Raw genomic sequence first — 23007 nt, forward strand, 5'->3', positions numbered from 1 at the left:
CATCATTGTATTGCATTACACTGTATTGGATTATGTTGATGCCGTTGTGGGCTCCGCCTATGGCTCCGCCCCCTCAGTGGAAGTATATAGATCTGCAGCCTGTAGGCGGCTCTCAGTACAGAGCAGTCGCAGGCAGGCCCAGATCTAGCTGATTAAAACCACTGTTCACTTCTACTCATCGTCTCGTGTGAATTGATGGTCACATCAGCGCCCCTCCACACGCACCCATGCCGACCCCCTTCCTGCCCCCACCAGCCACTTCCTAATCATGGCTATGTTAGGCACCCAGTAATGATTACTAAAGTTTGGCAGCGCCAGCCCTCCCTCCCCCCCCGCCTCCGCTCCAGCATTACCCTCCTCACTCGCGGGCACTTGTGCTCCCATACAAAGCCCGCTATAACTTTATTGACCCGCTTAAAGAAGGACTGCGAGATGAAGATGGGGAGACATTGGAAAACAAATAGGAATCTCGGTTGGACCGTCATGTTCACCGTTTGAACTCTGCCCGCCAGAGACAACGGGAGCACATCCCATCTCCGGAAATCCTCCTGCATCTGATCCACAAACCGGGCCAAGTTCAATTTATGTAGCCAGTCCCAATCCCGCGCCACTTGGATACCTCGGTACCTGAAACTGTCCCCTACCACTTGAAATGGCAGTTCCCCCAGTCGCCTCTCCTGACCCCTCGCCTGGACCACAAACATCTCGCTCTTCCCCATATTAAGCTTATACCCTGAAAACCGGCCGAATTCTCCTAAAATTCCCATAATTTCTTCCATCCCCTCCATTGGATCTGAAACATACAACAGCAGGTTGTCCGCATACAGCGAGACTCTGTGCTCCACAGCCACCTCCCCCTCCCCGGACCACGCCCTCCAGCCCCTTGAGGCCCTCAGAGCATATTGCCAGCGACTCTATAGCCAGCGCAAACAGCAGTGGGGAGAGGGGGCATCCCTGTCTCATCCCCCGGTGCAGTCTAAAATAGTTTGAAGTCGTCCTATTCGTCCGTACACTTGCCACGGGAGCCTGATACAGCAATCTGACCCAGTCCATAAAGCCCCTCCCAAATCCGAACTGCTCCAGAATCTCCCATAAATAATCCCACTCAAACCAGTCAAAAGCTTTCTCCATATCCATCGCGACCACTACCTCCACCTCCCTACTCTCTGGGGGCATCATGATCACGTTTAACAGCCTTCTTACATTGGCCGCCAGCTGCCTGCCCTTAACGAACCCCGTCTGATCCTCCACAATAACGTCCGGTACACAATCCTCAATCCTGGAGGACAAAATTTTGGCCAACAGTTTGGCATGCATGTTCAACAGGGAAATCGGCCTGTAGGACCCACATAGCTTCGGGTCCTTGGCCCGTTTCAGGATAAGCGAAATGGTGGCCTGTGACATCGTCTGGAGCAGAACCCCTCTTTCCCTTGCCTCGTTAAACACCTTCATCAACACCGGTCCCAATATCCCGAAGAATTTTTTGTAGAACTCAACCGGGTACCCATCCGGTCCCGGGGCCTTACCTTACTGCATGGCCTTCAAGCCCTCCACTATCTCCTCCAACCCGATCGGGGCCCCCAGTCCTACTACCAACTCCTCATCCACCTTCGGGAAAGTCAGCCACTCCAGGAAGTGCCTCATCCCCTCCGGCGCCGCAGGGGGTTCCGACCTGTACAAGCTGCTGTAAAAATCCCGAAACGCCTTACTCACCCTGCCGAGTCCCCCACTAAGTTCCCATCCCAGTCAATAACTTTCCCTATTTCCCTAGCTGCCTCCCTCCTTTTGAGCTGCTGTGCAAGCATCCTGCTGGCCTTCTCACTGTGCTTGTATATTGCTCCCATCGCCTTTCTGAGCTGTTCCACTGCCCTCCCTGTGGTTAACGAGCCAAACTCCGCCTGTAGCCTTCGCCGTTCCCTTAAAAGCCCAATCTCTGGAGTCTCCGCGTATCTCCTGTCGACTTGTAGAATCTCTTTCACCAGTCGGTCCGATTCTGCCCTATCCGTCCTGTCCCTGTGAGCCCGGATCAAGATCAGCTCTCCTCTCACCACTGCCTTCAGCGCCTCCCAGACCACCGCTGCTGAGACCTCCCCCGTATCATTTGCCTGCAGGTAATTCAGCATGCATCTCCTCAGCCTCTCGCACACCGCTTTGTCCGCCAATAGCCCTACATCCAACCTCCATTGCGGGTGCTGATTGCTATCTGTACTAACCTGCAGGTCAACCCAGTATGGAACATTGGTCCGAGATCATAATCGCCGAATACCCCATGTCCACAACCCCTGCTAGCAAGGCCCTACCCAAAGCAAATAAATCGATCCGAGAGTATACCTTATGTATGTGGGAATAGAAGGAAAACTATTTACCCTCCGCTGCCTAAATCTCCATGGATCCAACCCCCTCATCTGCTCCATGAATCCTTTCAGTTCCTTTGCCATTGCTGGCACCCTGCCTGTTTTCGAGCATGGCCGATCCAGGCCAGGATCAATAACTGTATTAAAGTCCCTCCCCTCATGATCAGCTAGTGCGAGTCCAGGTCCGGTATCTTCCCCAACATCCTCTTTATAAATTCCATGTCATCCCAATTTGGAGCATGTACATTAACCACCACTACCTTCATCCCCTGCAGCTTACCACTAACCATGATATATCGACCTCCCACATCCGAAATTATTCTACCCACCTCAAATGTCACCCGCTTAATAATCAAAATCGCAACCCCTCTATTCTTTGTGTCCAGCCCCGAGTGGACAACCTGACTGACCCAGCCTTTCCCAGCCTTTCCTCAATCTAACCTGGCCCACTACTTTAAAGTTGTTTCTCCTGTAGCATGACCACGTCCGCCTTCAGTCCCCTCAGGTGCGCGAACACCACTCTTAACCGGCCCATTTAACCCTCGATCAATCCAGGTGATCAGCCTAATTGGGGGGCAAAGTGCCCGCCCCCACTCCGTCAATCTGCCATCCCCTTTCCCCCCCCCCCTCCCCCCCCCAGCAACACTACTCTAAAACCTAACCCATCTAGTAAACTAAACATATGCACACCCCCCACTGTGTTTCCGTGAGCTAGTTTACACAGCTAGCTTGGTGGTCCCTGCCCCGGCGCCAAAAAGTCTCCCACCCACCCCCCGCCCGTACAAACAAATTCCCTCAACTAACAATCCCCACAAACACCCACACGCCAGAAAAACCACCACCCATCGAAACTCAAACAAACATGTCTCCAACCTCTAAAAGTGCACATCAACAAAAAACGACATTGCCAACATCCACCGAAAAGAGAACCCGAAAACAAAAAATGGACTTCTTTCCCCCCCTTAAACCGAACTCAAAAACAGAAACGAAACAATAAGAGGAGACAAAATCAGTTTAAAACAGAAAAAAGGGCCCAATATAGGCCAACAAGTTGTCTCAAAGATCGAGAGTTCTCAGACCCCCACCAGTCCCTTTCTTTTAGCAAAGTCCAGCGCATCTTCGGGCGACTCAAAATAATGATGCTGGTCCTCATATGTGACCCAAAGACAAGCCGGATACAGCAGTCCAAACTTCACCTGCTTCTTGAAGAAGATGGACTTAACTTGGTTGAAGCCTGCCCTCTTTCTAGACACCTCCACACTCAGGTCCTGGTACACCCGCAGGATACTGTTATCCCACTTGCAGCTCTACGTACCCTAGGCCCACCGAAGAATACATTCCTTATCCAGGAACCTGTGGAAGCTCACCACCATTTCCCTCGGAGGGTCCCCCACTCGTGGCCTCCTCGCAAGTGCTCTATACGCCCTGTCCACCTCCAAGGGTCGGGAGAATGCCCCCTCCCCCAGCAGCTTTTCGAACATACCCGCTACATATGCCCCAGCGCCACTCCCTCAGCCCCCTCCAGGAGCCCGACAGTTCTTAAGTTCTGCTGGCGGGACCGATTCTCTAGGTCCTCCACCTTCTCCCGAAGCCTTTTCTGCTGGTCCCGCAGCATCCCCACCTCCAGCTCCACTGCTGTTTGATGCTCCTCCTGCTCAGCTAGTGCCTTTTCAACCTTCTGGATTGCCCGATCCTGGGCGTCCAATCTGTGCTCCAGCCGATCAATCGATTCTTTAATTGGGTCCAGGCAGTCCCGTTTCTGCTTGGCAAAGCCGTCCTGGATGACCTGCATCAACTGCTCTGTTGATCACTGCGCCACCAACCCAGGGGTCCGGTCCTCGGCCTTGCTGTCTCCTGCTGCAGCTTCAGCACAGCTCTTGCCCATCTTCTTATTTCTGCCTTTTCGTGCACTTCTGGTTGTTTTCTCCATACACCGATACATGGAAACGGTGCCCAATTGCCTCAGCCTTCGAATTCTCCGTTTAAAATCAGCAAAAAGTCCGGGGGAAAGGTCCAAATGTCCGTCCAGAGCGGGAGCCACTCAATGTGCGACTTACTCCTTCATAGCCGCCACCGGAAGGCCCCAATTGCCGCGAATCTGATGATCACCCAAATTTCCCTCCTGGCTCCCATGTTGGTCGATATGTTCGCGGGTCTCCCTTTTCACGGGTTTTCCTGCTGTCCTTTTAATCTGCCATCATCACCGCTGTCCTCTAAAAAGCCAACACTTGACCCATTGATGGCTACACGCTCAGTTGTCTCGGCCCAAGTTCTGGAATGCCCTCCAAACACCTCCCCACTTATCTATCCTGCTTTCTTCTTTTAAGACCAAGCATCTGATCATCTGGCCCATTACCTCCTTATGTGGCTCAGTGATATACTTTGTTTTGTAATTCTGCTGTGTAGTGCCTAAATGTGCTATATATAAGTTGTTGCTGTTGGTGCTCAACATCAAAATTTACCCCTATAAAGTCAAAAGGCAATTCCGGCAGAATTTTAAGTTATAAAAATAATTTTTCCAATTAAGGGACAATTTAGTATGCCCAATCCACCTACCCTACACATCTTTGGGTTGTGGGGATGAGACCCACACAGACACGGGGAGAATGTGCAAACTCGATACAGACAGTGACCCAGGGCCGGGATTCGAACCTGGGTCCTCGGAGTCGTGGGGCAGCAGTGCTAACCATTGCGCCACCGTGCCGCCCAGCAGAATTTCTTTAGCTAAATGTTGATTAACTGATCAGTCAAACAGCCAGCATAGGTGGGGAAATAGGAAACTTTGAGAGGATACAAAGAGAAAGTTACAGCAATTTACAATCCTGAGCAGATTAGCAAGTACCATCTGAAGGTTCCACATGCTCGAGGTCGGTCACACGTGAGTGGGGACAGGGTTGCAGGAAGGTGAATGATGGCCATACAGAATAGACAAAGGGTCACTTCTTGTCTCATGTAAGTTATTGGTTAGAGGACTGAATAGAATGGGAATGGAGGCTATGGTGTGAAAGGTGAACAGTTAGAGGAGATTACTTAAAAGACAGGATTGAAGTGGCTTCTGAAAGTGAGATTGGAAGCAAAGGGGTTCAGGGAGAGTGTGGGGCCAGGAAAGATGAAGGTCCCACCAACGAGGGTGAAGGGCAGGTTGGCAGATATATCACAGACATGTGTTGGCAAACTGGAGGTTAGGTCCTGACTTGCAGTTGTATGGTGGGGTAAGGCCAAGAAATGATTTGTAAATAATCATAGAGATTCAACACTTAGCTAGGATTTGCGATGAGAGGTTAATGATCTTTATTACAGGTGAGAATGAGGTCAGCAATCATTTGGATAAGCCAGCGTTTTGTGGGGTGAAGCTCAAGAGGTTACTGAGAACTCCACTTCAGAGACTTAAATTTCACGCAACTGGCTTCAGCCTGAGCAAGCAGCTGGAGGGTGGGGTCGGGTCGAATGAGGCCAAGGGCTGTGTGAAGAGATTTCGGTGGGACCCTCAGTTCTTAATAATGTTGAAGAGAAATCAAGCTCATCTCAGAGTTGATATCAGGGGACAGGCAACTCTCTCTCTCTCAATGTAGAGACCTCATGATCTGAAAGTTGCTAATCATGACCCATGTATGATACAGGACAAGGTGAGGAGGCAGGTCCCAAAAACTATCTCCCGCCTTGTCAATATTCTGCACCACACTTCAGCCATTTAACCAACTGAGCAATGTGCCTCCCAGAAAACAGGGCCCATCAAAGTGACAGTAGAAGATCCCAGTGGGGAACAGAACTCAGAAAAAGCAATCTGGGATATCACCGACTGCGCACCCATGAATTATCAAGTTGTGCCTCCTGTTAGTGCCACTTACTGCTAGAAGTGCTGGGGCACGAAATTACCTCAAGTGCAAGCTGTCAGGTATTCACACATAAGCTTTGCCCTGGGAATTGGAAGATAATTATTAGGAGCTGGATACGTGGACCTCATTGCTTTGAGCTTAACATGTAATCTTTCCAGAGGAACTTGGTCAAATGGCTGAGGCACAACACAAAGCAGGATCTTTCCAAGTTCTATTCAGAGTGTAATTTCCTCAAAGAATCAGAAAGGTGTATAAACAAATATCAAACTCTACCTTCTCTGCGAGAGACAGCACTGTGCTGGCCTGGATAATTGCCACTTGTTCTTCATTTCTTAGATTCTGGAAAATAAATATTATAAGATAAATGTTGTATTTTGAAATACATGTCTACCATATAGAGAGATCAATAATATATATTTTAATTCTTTCATGGGATGAAGATGTTGCTGGCAAGGTCAACGTTTGTTGCCCATCACAACAGCCCTCAAGAAAGTGTTGGTGGGCTATTTTCTTGAATTGTTGCATTCCATGTGGTGTCGATACATCCACAGTGCTGTTAAGAAAGGGAGTTCCAGGATTTTGACACCGCGACAGTGAAAGAACAGTGTTATGTTTCCAAGTCAGGATGGTGTGTGTGTTTTGAAGGTGGTGTTCCCAGGTGTCTAGTGCCCTTGTCCTACTAGGGAGAGGTAGTGGATTTGGAAAGTGCTGTTCAAGTTGATACAGTGCATTTTGTAAATGGTACACACTGCTGCTAGTGTGCATTGGTGGTGAAGGGAATACATGTTTAATGGGGTACCAATTCAGTAGACTGTTCTGAATGGTGATGAGTAAGTGTTGTTAGACCTGCACTAATCCAGGCAAGTTTATTCCAAACACCCCTAAACTTGTGCTTTCTTGATGGTGGACAGGCTTGAGAAATTAGGAGGGGAATTACTTCCCAGCCTCTGATTAGGGCAGGATTCTCAGGCCTCGCCCACCCGGCGACTGGAAATAACCGCCCAAGATCAATGGACCTTGGCAATCTTGCGCCGGGCAGGGTGGAAGAATCCAGCCCTACTCTTGTAGCCACAGTATTTATATGTCTGGTGTAGTTACATTTTTAATTAATGGTAACCCCTAGGATCAAAGGAACAGTTCAAAATATTTCCAGACATATTACTGAATGCAATATAACTGCAAAATGTCTCATGATTAATATAGGTAAGAAAAATCAGTCTTTTTTAACTTCACAAATTTGAGCATAAACTAAAACATAAGGCACATATTTCCCTGATTGAACTATCCCAGGAAACACAGGGTCACAGTCCCTGATTTTTATCCCAATGTTATTGGATGGAATACTGGAAATATAAGCCAGTGATTTCCCCACCAATGCTTGTATTCAGCCCTGTTACATACCTCAAGCATCTAGGCAGGGATTACGTCCTGCGGGAACACACGGGCTTTGTTTATTTGAAGCCTACGTCACGCAAACTCCATTCATAGATACAATACTTTTCAACAGAAAATATACCATGAGCTGGTTGCAACATATAATTAAGAAACACCAAAGTGCCCGACTGTTTTGTTGCCGTGGCAACGCAGATCAAATTTAATTCCCCCCTTCAGCATTGGATAAGTAGTAGTGTTTAAATACCACAGCTGGAGGCACAGGCCTAAATGTTTAAAAGTGGAATTCAGGTGAGGTTTCATTGTCATGTCGATTTTCATCAGGGCTTTGTTAACAGATTAAATGGGTACTCACCAGGTACACTGAAAAAGGTGGCAAGGTACAGATCCTGACATAGAAGTAATGTCCTTCTCCCCCTCCTGCATGTATGCAGGCACACACACACACGTGCACACACACAAAAGCTTTGTTGAAACACTGGTAGAGGAATAACTGGTATTTCATGCAAAAGGATAGCAGTGCTTCAACAGTGTTCCTCGGTGACAGGTTTCATTGAACTGCTTAAGACTGATTACTTTTTAAAACTCAAACATCCCATTTTCATTTTGAACAAATAACTACAGAATATTATTTTCCCAGCAAACAAAAAGCACATTTGCATGCACAACCCTGTGTGTCTGTGGGTTACCCAAGTTACCCACTGTACATCCACTGTTGTCCTGCATTAACAACGGTTTGTTTTACTAGTCAGTCACTGCACATGCATTGCACCCATATTATTTATTTTTGAATTCATTCATGGATGTGGGTATCAGCTTTGCCATTTATATTTGGGTATCCATATGTGTGTATTTTCAAATGGAGTTACCAGGGAGAGCTGGTGAAGAACACCAACAATTGCTACCGTGTCCAGAGGAACAGGAGTACTTCATCAAGTTCCACAAATGGAGTCCTGCTGCCAGTCCAGCTTATTTCCTTCCAGACATCAGAACAGCTCCCTCCCCACCCCTAATTCCATCAATGTCCAACAGACATCATGGATCAGAGCCCTGATGCTGCTCGATTGGAGTCAGTGGGCTTCCCAAGGGTGCTCTGGCTGCAGCCTGCCAATCCTGATGCTGATGAGGGGTCAGAAAGGATCAGACCCGGCAGGCGGCAGAAGCCAAATGCTCGAAGTCTGCTCAGTGAAGTGGTGGAGGGTGGGGGGGAATAACTTCCAATTGCAGTTCCTCATCAGGCAATGGATGGCAGTGTTTAGCCACTGCCAAACAAATCATGGGTTGATATCAATGCAATATCTATATTCAAAACACAAGGCAAGACTGGACAGATCGTTTACATAAATGCAGAACTTGCAACAATTAAATTTCAATTTTCTTATACAACTTAGTGAGGAAAAATAAACACTTACCCCATTATCCCCAAGTATATCCAGTTGTTTAATGAGGTCATGAATGGAAACATCCTGTGAAGTAAATTATTCCAAAGATATTTAACAGGTTAATTTTTACAAAAGTCAAGCACAAATCAGACAACATAATTAAGTCATCTTGCATTCTTACATTTATATACGATGTATAGAGAGCTGGCATGTTGTGAGGGTGGGTCTGGAGAATATGGAGGTGGAAAGCATTACATTGCTATTGACCCAATATGTTGTTCAATGTCATACTTTCATTTTATTCTGCTCCAGTGAAGTACCTTGGGACGTTTCATAATGTTCAGGTGCAATAACAAAACAAATTCTTATTCAACAGCAGAATTAGTGCCAAGGGCAGCAGAGTGACTCTCAAAGTGCTGAGCTGCTCAAATGCATGCTGGTGGAAGCTGCAATATCACCTGGACAGACTATGGCAGAGAGGCAGATGTACTTCAGTAATAGTCACAAGCATTTGGAAAACTGGTGAATTTGAGAACACAGTATTAACGTGCGTTATATCCTGGACCTGAATCCAGCCAAGACTAATGTGATGGAAATCTAATTTCTTTGGTAGCACATTCGTTCCCAGGGCACACAACGTTCATATTTAGATACTAATTCCCAGTCTTAGACAGGCCAGAAGGATGCTGAGGAGGGAGATATGGAAAGATCTTTATTATTATAATCTTTATTACTGTCAAAGTAGGCTTACGTTAACGCTGCAATGACGTTACTGTGAAAATCTCCTCGTGGCCAAACTCCGGTACCTGTTTGGGTACACAGAGGGAGAATTCAGAATGTCTAATTCACCTAACAGCACGTCTTTCGGGATTTGTGAAAGGAAACCGGAGCACCCGGAGGAAACCCACGCAGACACAGGAAGAGTGTGCAGACTCCTCACAGACAGTGACCCAAGTCGGGAATCGAACCTGGGACCCTGGTGCTGTGAAGCAACAGTGCTAACCACTGTGCTACCGTGCCGCCCAAGATAATATTTGTTGTATCAGGAGTGGCTTTTATGAGATTGAGTTTGAGCCATTGGGGAAGGCAGAGGAGCTTTTTCTCTTAATCTAACCAATGAAGGCATGAAGCAGACACGTCAGACAAGTTTTCCACTCCTTGTTGCATTGGGAGCACTCTTGCCCCAGCACTGAAGGTCCAGCACTGTGCATAGGATCTGAAATGATACACAAGTCAGGTACTCATGTGGGATCGCTAGAGGTAACATTTTTCACATGAGTCTTAAATCAATGTCCTAGTTCACGCTAACATTAACATTTCTGTTATATCATTCTAAAAAAAGAACTTGGAATTCTCTGCATGTTCTGCCCATATTCACCCCTCACACCAGTTGTCCTCACACCAATTGGGAAATGCCATGATATACTTCCCACCTGTCTGAAAAACAACTATTCACCACTATTCTCTGCTCTCTGTCTCTTCACCAATGTAGTATCAACACTATCACAGCCACTTTGATCCCACGGGCTTCAATTTTTAAAGATGTTTCCATTTGGCTGTCAACAAAATAGAAGTGGCACTTCCTATTACTGCTCAAGTAAAAGTGAAACTGATGCTTGAAGCCAGACAAAGCAGTTCACAAGAAACACACAATTTTGATGCATGTGCCATAGTTTTAACATTTGCATTGCTAAGGGATTACCGTAATAGTCACAGCTCTTGACTTTGGAATGAATTGCACGCTGGTGCAGTGGGTGGTGATTCCCGGCGAGCCTTCACTCCCTTCATCACTGCTATAATGTGACTACAATGTATGTCATTTAAAAGATATACTGCATAACCCATCTCGTGCACTAATGTATTTTAGAGAAGGAAATCAGCCACCCTTACCTGGTCTGGCCTAGATGTGACTCCAGACTCTCAGCAACATGGCTGACTCTGAAACGGCCAAGCAAGCCACTTAATTCAAGGACAATTAGGGATGGACAATAAATGCTGGCCTTGCCAGCGATGCCCACATCCCAAGAACAGATTTTAAAATAGGTGGCTTAGCCATGGACAATGCCATCCCCCTGCACTGGATTGATCAGCTGAAGGGATTGGAGAGCAACTTTCCAGAGTATTTTTTTCCTTTCTGGCCCAGTGTTTTGTCTCTCTCAGATAATTACCTGGCTGTTAAGAGACGTAGAGGGATGATGTGATCTCAAGATGGCGCCGGAGTGTGACGACTCTGCGAGCTCATTAGCATAGATCCTCTTCCTACATTTCTCATAACCTACTAACCTTTTAATTACATTGTGTATCTTTCGTATGTCCTATATTTTTTTCATGTATGGTACGATCTGTCTGGACTGTATGCAGAACAATACTTTTGACTGTACCGCGGTACACGTGACAATAAACTCAAATCCAAAGATAAAAAGTAGCTTCAGTCACTTTGCCTAGGATTTAGTGAGTGTTGGTGAGGTGATGACGGGCCATTTTGTCTATTCTTACCCATCAATTTCATGTGTCTGTATGTAACCTATCCGCAAGAAGGTAAGGTCACCCACAATGGCCCCCAACTATAACCTTCAAAATTGGAAATTTGAACATGCATTTAAGAGGCTTGCAATGTTGGACGAGGATGGGTTGGACATGGCCAGAACATGTAATAGAGCTGCTTCCTGGTGGATAATAGTACACACAGCAGTACCCTGGGACAGAAACACTCAGAGTTAGAACTGCAGACAACTGACGAGGACTTCAAGGCACTCAGCATTTGGCTGATATTTGTAAGGCATGTGAGCATTGCTCCATCTCCGTAATCCAATAACCCCACTTAACATTTTTGGGCACTAAGGGCAATTTATCATGGCCAATCCACCTAACCTGCACATCTTTGGACTGTGGGAGGAAACTGGAGCACCCGCAGAAAACCCACGCAGACACGGGGAGAGCGTGCAGACTCCGCACAGACAGTGACCCAAACCAGGAATCGAACTTGAAACCCTGGAGCTGTGAAAAAACTGTGCTAACCACTGTGCTACCGTGCCACCCAGACTAGTTTCGTCAGACTAGTTTTCAATTCCAAGTTTTATTCACTGTATTGAAATTCCACCAGCAGTCATGGTGGGATTTGCATCCATGTCACCTGAGCATTAGTCTGAGCTGCCCTACTCCAGTGAAATAACCACTAAATCATCATCGCCCCCTTATTTCAATGCAGGTTCTCCTAAAGGCTGTAAACTGCCAAATTAGCAAACTGATAATAGATCTTTTTCCTGTGCTCACACTAACCTCTCACAAGCATATGTAAAATAGATGAATTTGAAAAACGAATGCTAAGGCACGCTACCATGTCATCTTAAGCCTGTATTTAGCCAGAACTAATGCAATCAAAATCCACCTTGTATTAGCAATCAATCTCTATAGCTATGAATCCCATAGCACAAACTGTTCACAATTCCTAGGCAAGCCTCAAGAAGATAGATGAAGCTCACATGTGGTGCAGTCTAGGTCACCTTTTGGACATGACCATTTCCTATCCTGTACCATCCACGAACGGCAGAGTGGGTTATCATCGAGCAGGAATCTAACTGGTGACAGCAACAATGTCACTGGAGGGCTAAAGATGTGACAGGACATTGACGTTTTTTGGAACAGTCATGCGCATGCCTATTTCCAGCAAGATTGTTGGCCAAAATCAAGGCCAACTGTAAAATTCTATGAGAGGGGTAATTGGAATTAACATTATTCTCTGTTTTTTCTCCCATTCACCTTCACACTCAAAAATCAGGCACTAGAGACACAAAAAATACCTCCCCAACCAATCTCCCCCCCACTCCCATCCCAAAACCATGAATCATTTTAAGTACACTAACTTTTGTTACAGAAATAAATGCAACAGACATTTTGAGCTCGAGACCTTGCAAACAGCAATAAGATGAATGGCCATGCAGGCAATTCACTGTCAATTTTGGTCGAGAGAGGAAGATGTGGTGTTCTTTGTGATTCTTGTTATCAGGATGGATGTTGTAGTGTCCACAAAGACCACAGAAGCTAAGTTCATTAACAAAGCTATCATTTATTTACACTACTTATTAAATCTTGACCACTTACTCCTGTAGCAAACAATAATCCAGTAATCTACAATCTACACTCAACTAACCCTAGACTCTACACTCTATCTATAACTGTACTGTCCTCTCTATCACTGCACTCTGTAGCCCCCCCCCCCCCCCCCCCCCCCCTCCCCCCAGCTCTCTCCAGCCTTCTCCCAGAAGCCTGTGAGTCAGGGCTTTATATAGTTCTGCATCTACAACAATAATAATAGTGGTTAATTAGGATATGATATTAACCCTTTATATTCTGAACATTCCCAAAATGTCACAGAAGACTGATTGGGAGAACTCCCTGCTCTTCCTTGAATCAAGGAATTTTTAATCTGCCCAAACCAGTGGAACAGGCAGACAAGAATCTGGTTTAAATTATCGATAATGCAGCATGGCCTAGATTAGTTGCTCAAAACCAGGAGTAGCTCTTGAACCCACCACCATCTGCTACCAAATGGGACAAGCTAACAAGAAGAACCCATGGCATTCACACAAAAATATGTCCCGTTCTATAGGCATTAAACATTAGCTAATGAATGATTATAGTGAACAAGTACTCTCACTTTTCATTAAGAGCACTCAGCCTCCAGAGAGCTGCTCCCCAAGAGTTAATTTTGAAAAATTCTAAAACCAATCCACACTTTCATAGTGGCGGAAAAAGTGTCTAAAAATAACACATTTCGAATTAATCAAGGCGAGAAATATTAGTGCCAAGAGATTTTTCTATTCGGTGTCAATGGACAACATTCACAGGCCAGACTTAAGAAAGGTTTTCACAACCTTTTTATTCAACCCTGATTTCAGAAGAATATGGCCTGTTGAGAAAGTGTGGCTAGAAGCCTTTATCAAGTAACACCGCTAATTTAGTACCAAATTCAGAGATCGTGCTGGAGGTTCAACGCCCAGGATTACGATAATCCAAATAAATAATCTTCACAGCTGGCAGGGAAAGCTTGCAAGTGTTGGAGGTGAAAGGCCTATGTTTAAAATATAGTATAAAATATAGCCCCTTAGGAAAATGGTATGTTTCTTAACTTGGTTTTCAGGGGTATATTCAGATAGCAAATCATCGGAGTAATAGTCCATAGATTGAAGTGAAATACTAACCTAGTATATTTACTATTTGCCCTACCTTCAAATGACCTTTCAATAGACATAACAGGTATTATACCACTTCTGACCATGGGAAAATATGCGTCACTCTTAATTTCTCAGGCAGAATTATTTGTGGATATATGCCAACATGTACCTTTACACCTTCCTGCATACAGTAGATCTGAAGTGCACTCACACCATCCGAGAAAGGTGTAATCTGGAGGTTGAAGGCAGGGGATCTTCTTTCCCTCTCCTGCAAATGGAAAGGGGATAAATAACAAATGGTGAGACATTTTGCCCAATTCAGAAAATGTGCATAAATCCACAAATTGTAGGTTAGTGCTTTGGGTGGATTCATCCTGTGGCCAATAAGGTGAGCGTTGTCAGTCCTGAGGAATGGGAATGCATTTTGGGACCCAAGATCACACTCCAGTAGTGCAGAAATAGCAGAGCTAAGATGTAGCGTAAAACAACTCAAAATAATTTATTACACACAAAACGATGTTTCCAAGAAACATGCTGAGCTAGGTAAATACAAGTCTCAATTATTACTACCTTTGGATCAGTTAGAACAAGAAGCAAATCCCACACTAACAAGAGCATCCTCTCCTGTTCCAGTGTGACTTTGTCATTCCCTACATGAGCCACCTTTGAGGGAAATTGAAAAATTTCAGTTGGTGATAATGTCCAATTTTGTCCCTGCCAGGAAGATGGGTATTTGGAACGGTCACAGACAGGGCATTTCGTCCCATTGCTCTGGTCTTAGTTCACAATGCAGAGGTGATAAAAGTGTTCTAACACACTAATCACTAATTGAAAAGATGAGGTTCTCTCTTTTGGCTGACATCATGAATTAGCCATTGGCCACAAGGAACCATATGCATCATTTCCTGTTACAGGGAGACAAGTCGTTATGTAACTTGAGGGGCACCAGTACGTATGGGGTGAGGTAAAGAGGCCGGCCTCCATAAACTGCCACAGTCAGTAGAGGGATTGAACCCATGTTGTTGGCATCATTCTGCACCACACACTATCTAAGTCAACCAACCTGCCAAATATCGCTGACCATCCAAGGCCCAGATTTTAATCATGATGGAGAGGCTCTCTGTCATGGCGAACACCCCAGAAATGGACAGGTTTTCTAAGCCCCATCACTGAAGTCAGCATTTCTCATCTTCACATGGACGGGACAAGAGTGGGCTAGGTTTTGCATTTGCATGAATCCCAGAGACATCTGGTCATTTAAATCACCAGCTGTCTCCACTGACATCCAATTTTTGAATCCTAGCTGCTTGAATCCAAGAGTGGCCATGGACATGAGGTAAGAGGAGATCTGAACTTAGTAGGTTAATTTTCATAGATGAGGTACGGTATCCTTTTGAATAGGGACTCGGAACATTTTCTAGAAGAGGAAAGGCACCTTTTTGGGCTGTTAGAATTAAACATGATTATGCAATTCTTACACATAAAGTCATTGGAGCTGTACAGCTGCCAATAAACTGTCCAGCTGACAAGGAACTGTCCACCTTCCCAGGAAATGTCAAAGCTTTCCAGATAGTGTTAAATCATTCAAAGAAGTGAACAAGGATGCCAGGTGAGGTGGCATGGAGAGAGTAAAGGTGTGGAGTGGGGGGCATGGAGTGGCATGAGTTAGCACTAACTTGGTATATGTCGTATGAGTGGTCATGGGGAGTGGGTGGGGGCATGTTAATTATGGGTCATAATGGAAAGAGAGAAAAAAAAGGGCGCTTAAAAACTGAGACCCTCTCAAAATCTCAGTTGGCGAGGGAATAAGACTTTTATAGGCCCCGTAATTAATATTAATTGTCCTGAATACGGTGTCTGCTGCTCAGCTGCCATCATTGAAAATGGCTTGGCGCTGGCATGGTGGCAGAGATCTGGCAGGGAGCCTAGCTATGTGACACTGCAAGCCAGCCACCTCCAATCTCGGCTACAACAGATTTGAAAATCCAGCCAAGATTTTCTCTTCATTAATCATATCAGAATTTAAAGGTGAGTCTTGTTTCTTTAATTTTTATTTTGATTGGGATAATAGAGTACACTCCTTCCCGTGTTTTTATTCTCACCGTCTGCCTGGTGGCACAGCTGGAGAAGAAGTTGGTTGTACAACTTCCCCACATCACTGCTAATACCTTCTGTGGCCAACTCCCAACAGATGGCAAAGAATAGTCAGGTATGGCTCTATCCCACTGCCAGAGCATCTAATATAACCTCTATTTATATAGAGATTATGCCTGCTCCATATAACTCAGACCGGGAACTAAGTGGAAAAAGGGCGGTCCTCTGCCTGCTCCATATAACTCAGACCAGGAACTGAGTGGAAAAAGGGCGGTCCTCCACAGACATCTCTCTGATGTTGGGCATTTGTGTTTCATGCCAGCTTTATGTCTGTGCCCCAGTAATTCCATTAAGTCTTGATTGGGCTAGTTTTAATAGCCTAAGGAGGTTGGAAAGGAGTTTCTCTGAATTCTACCCACCCCCACCCCGCAACCTGGGTTTTTTAAAAAACCTGCATGATCACTTCTCCCAGCAGATGAAAAGGTTTTGGGTTCGATAGATGGTGGGCGGAATTCTCTGGCCATTCGCTGATGGCAGGATTACCCGTCCGCGGGTTTCCCGGTGGGGTGGGGTGGTTTCGACAAGCAGCGGGAATAGAGAATCCAGAAGACAGTGAAAGGTGTACTGCCTCCCGCTGCCGAGAAACATGCGGCTGGGAGGTCGCAGAATCTAGCCCGGTATCTATATCATGATGTACAAGGCATCGCTATCAGTCACTGTCTGTGTATTCACATTGTGCTCATTATAGTAATGCTGTCACTCCACATCAAGGTGAATTCAGCAGAAAGTCTGATGAGCCATCTTTTCCTGTGTCACTTTTATCCCACCCAATAAGGCTGCTGACGTTTCAAACCTTCTTGAAGCTTGGTGTGGAATCACCAAAGTTGGGTGACTGGAACTAGCAGAGATAGAAGGGAAGTTGAGGCCTCCTGGTTGCTTATGCGTTTTCCTGTCTGTAAAGACCTTGACATGGGCTAATTTTTGCCATGAAAACTGTAACGCTCTCTCAAATATTGCATAGCATTTCAGACAACTCTCCATTGCAATGCCATTTCACCTCGAGTTCCAGGATGCGGAATTCCAACAACTCATTCTGATCCCGAGAATCCTGAACTTCCTGTTGCAGCTGGGTTACTTCTGCGTCCAATCTGTCAATCTGTAAGAGGTTGTGTTGAAACATAAAGTATTATCCGTTACAAACCTGGTCACTGCTTACTTGTTCATTGAAGGGCAAAAGTGGCATGAAGAAAAGGTGTTGCCTTCTTTTGCGTACTTACAGAAATAAAATTCACTGCGGTAGATTGCATCAAAGTACACATCGGAACACTCATGCAATGAACCACTGTGGTCAAAGTGATGCATATCGCCTCCTCTCCCAACAGAACCAGGCTTACCTCACAGCATTCCATGAAGGCCATATTCCTTTAATGACCTCATTATAATATAGTTATATAACATAATTTAAAAGCTACTTAATCTTTTTACAAGATGAGAATTACGTTTTACATCAAACTGAAGCTCTAGATTATTCCCATCGCAGCAGTTATGAAGCAAAAAATGGCTTTGTCAAACCAGTTATGATGCAGCCTTACAAGGAGTGTCTGGGGTTAATCGGATGTGTCCATCACAAAGAGCTGCACACAGCATTTCTTATAACAAACTGTAATGAACCTGGATGAAAAACTGGCTTTATGAAATCTACCGCCTCGATACAAATTAGGTTTTAAAATAATTATGCACAGCAGACAGACACAGCATTGGATGCTAATATCGCTGCTGCCCACTGGAATTAATTACCAGTGTCATGCAGAACCCAAGTTATGATCAGTCACCACCCCAAGAAAGGGTGTTATATAGGTTTCCCACATGCAAGTCTTCCACACATTTGTCTTCATGGGTCATATAGTTCCATATTAAATGAAGTATCACCATAAATGGCCCCAGGTGGTGCTTAATAGTGACTGCTGGAGACAAGGGGCGGGATTCTCCCCTACCCAGCGGGGCCGGAGGGCCCCCCCCCCCCCCCCCCCCCCCCCCCCGGCGAAGAGGAGTGTCGCCAACCACTCCGGCATCGGGCCTCCCCAAAGGTGCGGAATTCTCTGTCCGGCACCGGGGCTGGCCGAAAGGCCTTCGCCGGTTCAGGCATGAGCCGTGGTGACGTCACCACCGGCGCATGCGCGCTGGGGGATTCTCTTCCGCCTCCGCCATGGTGGAGGCAGTGGCGGAAGAAAAAGAGTGCCCCCACGGCACTGGCCCGCCCGCCGATCGGTGGGCCCCGATCGTGGGCCTGGCCACCGTGGGGGCACCCCCCCGGGGTCCGATCGCCCCGTGGCCCCCCCCCCCCCCCCCCGGACCCCGGGGGCCCGCTCGCGCCGCCGATCCCGCCGCCACCAGAGGTGGTTCAAATCTCGGCGGCGGGGCTTCGGTCCATCGCAGGTCGGAGAATCGCCACAGGGGGCTCGCCGATCGGCGGGGGGTGATTCCCACCCCCGCCAATTCCCGGGTGGCGGAGAATTTCTGCCACGGCGGGTCAGGATTTTCGGCGGCCCCGGGCAATTCTCCGACCCTGCGTGGGGTCGGAGAATTTCGCCCAAGGTCTCTAGGAACTTTCAAACATTTATTAACTATATATATAGCTATGTACACGGATAGATAAGCACAAGGCTCCTTCCAGAACCATCTCTCTCCGAGCTCCGGTTACATGCGATCTGATATCACTGATAATTTATATTAACGATTAGCATATTAATTCTTTATACTACATCACCCCCCCCCCCCCCCCCCCACCACCCACCATCTTTCATTCTACTCCTTAAATATTTGGACATTCTTCAAGGTCTGAAGTCACTGTTATCATCAGAATCATAGTGGAAAACATTGTGGTAGTTTGACCAGTAGCTGGATTGTGTTCTTATTTCCTTTAGAGGAGGCCTAAGATGACAGTCTTTCTGTGGGAGGGGCCTGTGAACCATCTAATAGGTTGGTTGAGTTGTCTTCTCAGTTGCCCAGCTTGTCAACCCAGTCCTATAACAGCCGTCTGCTCATGATAATGCAGATCTGTTTCATCTGAGGACACAATGGTCAATGTGTACAAAATAGAAGTATGGGTTAATAGACTGATACAAGACCTGCCCAGGCCTGTACTGGTCTCAGACTCAGACAGACTTCACTGGCCAGGATGCAGGTATATCATGTGCTTTGTGGCAACGATTGGGTTTCATGGTTTGATTCACGTAATAGTAGTCCTTTTTCCCCCAAATCTTTTATATCTCTGTCGCCTTGAAACATGGTGCATGTTCAACCAAGACTGGCTCCTCAGAGATCGGGGCACTATTTTGATAGGGCGCCTAGATCTCAAAGTGAGGTTGAGGGTCCCCCACATCCCCCACCCATGGACACTGCGACCCCCTGCAGTCATGGATAACACCCCCGACTCTTGACCCCGAAGGGCAACCTCCCCACTTAATGATCCCTCCCAATCCACCATCCAAGCAAGAGGGTGACCCGACCTCATGCCCATCCATCCTCTAGGGCATTCACCCACCCCCCCCCCCCCCAAACCAAGTGAGCATACCCCGCTATGGCGTTGTTGAGGCTCTGCCCTCCCCCACCTTTAGGGCCCCCCTTTCAGACCTTCCCCTTTCAAACCCCCCTTCATCCTTCATAACTCCCTTTATACACCCCCTGCCTTCCCCGACCCTTCATATCCCTCCTTGCACCGCCTTTCATGGACATGGCCCCGCTCAGGCCGAAGGCACTGCCAACCTGGCACCCAGGCACCTTAGCACTGACAAACTGGCACCTGGACACTGCCCCTGGTACCCTGGTAGTGTCAACCTGGCATCCCGGCAATGCCAAGCTGGCACTGCCTGGGCATCGCCTCGGTAGTCCCTGACCACCCAGAGGGCTCCAATGGCCTTCAAACCTCCTGCCATGGCCATCACAGCTGGTCTCTGTGGAGACACGTGCTATCTGAGTGAGGCATTGCCATTGTGGCCGGTGATTAGACCAGGAGCTGGGAGAACGGGGCTTAAAATGGGCCAAGCATATTTAAATCAGCCGAATGGCAGGCGAATGTGATCTGCTCAGTGCCTGGCTATAAACCCATTTTGGGCCTCTCTCACAATATACCCGGTGCGACGGGATCGGCGGCAAGGTCAACGCGGTGGGAAAATCACGCCTATGCTTGAAAGGTTTCTGGGAGCCATGGGAGCTTGCGCCTATTAAGAATAAGAGGCACATGTGGTCAGTGAGGGGAAACTTCAGCCTGAGTGAGACAGTGCCTGAGTGAAGTTATTTGGGAATTTGGTTCAAAATGGGAATTCAATTGGTGAATCTTTTTAAAGTTTAATTTTAGAGTAAGAGTTGGATTCTGACCCAGAAATACCAACCCAAAACTAACAGTCTTTAAGTCAGTCAAGTAGCCAAGTTAAACAGGCAGCTGCCTTGCTGGCAGTTATCTGTCAATCAACTGCAAGCCCTTTGCCTGAATTGGTGTTAATTACTGCAGCTGTAAGTGAGACAGAGACCGACCAAGTACATTAGGCAATTCAGAGAATAGGGGGAAAGAGGTGCTTTATGTAAGGTTTACTGCAAGGTGTGTGACTTAGATGACAGTGCTGGGAATTGGGTAATTAAGGGAGTAAGGGAAGGAAGAAAAAGAGATGCTCTTTTGGGTTTTTTTGCTTTCTCAGCCTTCAGGAAACGAAGTGAACACTGCTAGGGAAGAAGAAGCCAGTTATTTGATAAGTAACTGGTAAGTAACTAAGAATTATTCTATTCCCAAGGTTCAAAATAGTCTAGCAACTGATGGTAAGGGTAATAAAATATATAAAAGCAAACATAAAATATGTAATTGAATAAAATAATTAAGTAGAATAGTTGGGCAGGTGACGTGTGCAGCATGTGGGACCTCCTGGATACCAGTTTGCACCAGGACAAATATGTCTGTAGTGAGTGTCTGAAGTTCTAGCCACTTTGGCTCAGAGCTTATAAGGTGGAGGCTGAACTACAGACGCTGCGGCACATCAGGGAGGGGGATAGTTACCTGGATCCTTTGTAAAAGAAGGCAGTCACACCTCTTAGGACAGGTTCTTCTGATTTGGTCAGTGGTCAGGGAAATGAGTATGACTGTGAGTGAGTGAGGTTGTTGAATACCTAGAGGCCGCTGCATTCAACTCTAATCTGACTTCATAGATTATCATAGAATTTACAGTGCAGAAGGAGGCCATTCGGCCCATTGAGTCTGCACCGGCTCCTGGAAAGAGCACCCTACCCAAGGTCAACACCTCCACCCTATCCCCATAACCCAGTAGCCCCACCCAACACTAAGGGTAATTTTGGACACTTAAGAGCAATTTATCATGGCCAATCCACTTAACCTGCACACCTTTGTGACTGTGGGAGGAATCCGGAGCACCCGGAGGAAACCCACGCACACACGGGGAGGATGTGCAGACTCCGCACAGGCAGTGACCCAAGCCGGAATTGAATCTGGGACCTTGGAGCTGTGAAACAATTGTGCTAACCACTATGCTACCCGTGCTGCCCACTTAATGAGTTTAAAAGGAATGGAAATGAATTGTGATCAGATTCTCGCTCTTTCTGGATGAGAATCTGATCACTCCGACTGGATGGGGCCGGAAGGATGGGAAACTGATTAGTGCCCAGCATGAATCCCGTTTCGGGGCTCTCCTGCAATTTTCCTGACATAGCAGGATTTACGACAGGTGCAACACGGCCAGTGAATCCCCCTTGTGATCATCGCTGGCTAGGCCAGTATTTTTTCCCCATCCCTAGTTGTCCTTCAGAAGGTGGTGTTGAGCTGTCTTCTTGAACTGCTGCAGTCTGGGTGCAGGGAGAAAAGAGTCTGCACACACTGTAACCCTGCTAAAATGGCATGGGTAGTTAATAATCTAGAGCTAATGGCAAGGATCGACAATCAGTAAATTAAAGAATCCCTGTTCCATGAATGTGTATAAGTATTAAATAGCTAGTCATATGGTTGCCGTCAAAGTTACTTTTGACCAGAGCAAGAACATAGAAATTGGGATGATTAGCGACCCTGAATAATCCAAACATTAAAAAGGGAAACAGGCTTTCAAAAATCTATACGGCAATCTGATAAATTACACCAGGGAAATTAAACTATTTATATACAGATTGGTCTCATTGAGATCTATGTATACATCACAGTACCACTGCTGGTCAGCAAAAGTGCTGCCATGTTTATGAGAACACCAAATCAAACCAAATTAAACTAATATTTTAAAATGCCACGGCTGAAAATATCATAATGACTAGCATTTCTGAGATTCGGAACAGGCAGCATGTAATCGCCAGAGGTACCTTTTCCAAAAGTTCCTGGTTTCTTTTCATAAACAGTTGCTTTTCTTCAACCCATTTTGAATCCTGTGTCAGAAAGCAGAGAAGAGAATTAGAATAAATTCCTGCATCAATGCAATTCATTTTGGCAGCTTGAATCACTTTTGCTTTGGGTATTTGTTCAAAGGCCCCTCGAGTAGTTTTGAGTTCAAATTCTGTCCAATCCTTAGATTCTATAATCCCCACCTTCTGCTCTCCAATTCTAAAAGAGTCGCTTTGTCTTCAATTATACTCAAGGACAGAGTCACTCGGCGAATTGAGTAAAATTAGAGCAGTGAATTGCCAGATTTCAGCTTCAGGGTAGTGTTAAGGGCCGCTCTCATAAACCTCTCATAAACCTTACGCTACCTGAAATATATGAAGCTAACATCAGCAGAGAGCTAAGAGACAG

The 23007-nt window shown here is 46.3% G+C and overlaps 1 protein-coding gene across 2 annotated transcripts in view; it reads right to left on the minus strand.

Annotated features, from left to right (window-relative positions):
- Window positions 1–23007, minus strand: part of LOC119965067 (janus kinase and microtubule-interacting protein 2-like) — a 311931-nt gene that overhangs the window by 64669 nt on the left and 224255 nt on the right. For both annotated transcript variants that reach the window (XM_038795322.1, XM_038795323.1), the window contains 5 exons: window positions 22581–22643; window positions 17290–17388; window positions 14308–14406; window positions 8995–9048; window positions 6464–6529 (listed from right to left, as the gene is read on the minus strand). In XM_038795322.1, coding sequence (XP_038651250.1) covers window positions 6464–6529; window positions 8995–9048; window positions 14308–14406; window positions 17290–17388; window positions 22581–22643 — 381 coding nt within the window. The remainder of the gene's footprint in view (window positions 1–6463; window positions 6530–8994; window positions 9049–14307; window positions 14407–17289; window positions 17389–22580; window positions 22644–23007) is intronic.

This window comes from Scyliorhinus canicula, chromosome 4 (genome assembly GCF_902713615.1).
Source record: "Scyliorhinus canicula chromosome 4, sScyCan1.1, whole genome shotgun sequence".
NCBI lineage: Eukaryota > Metazoa > Chordata > Chondrichthyes > Carcharhiniformes > Scyliorhinidae > Scyliorhinus > Scyliorhinus canicula.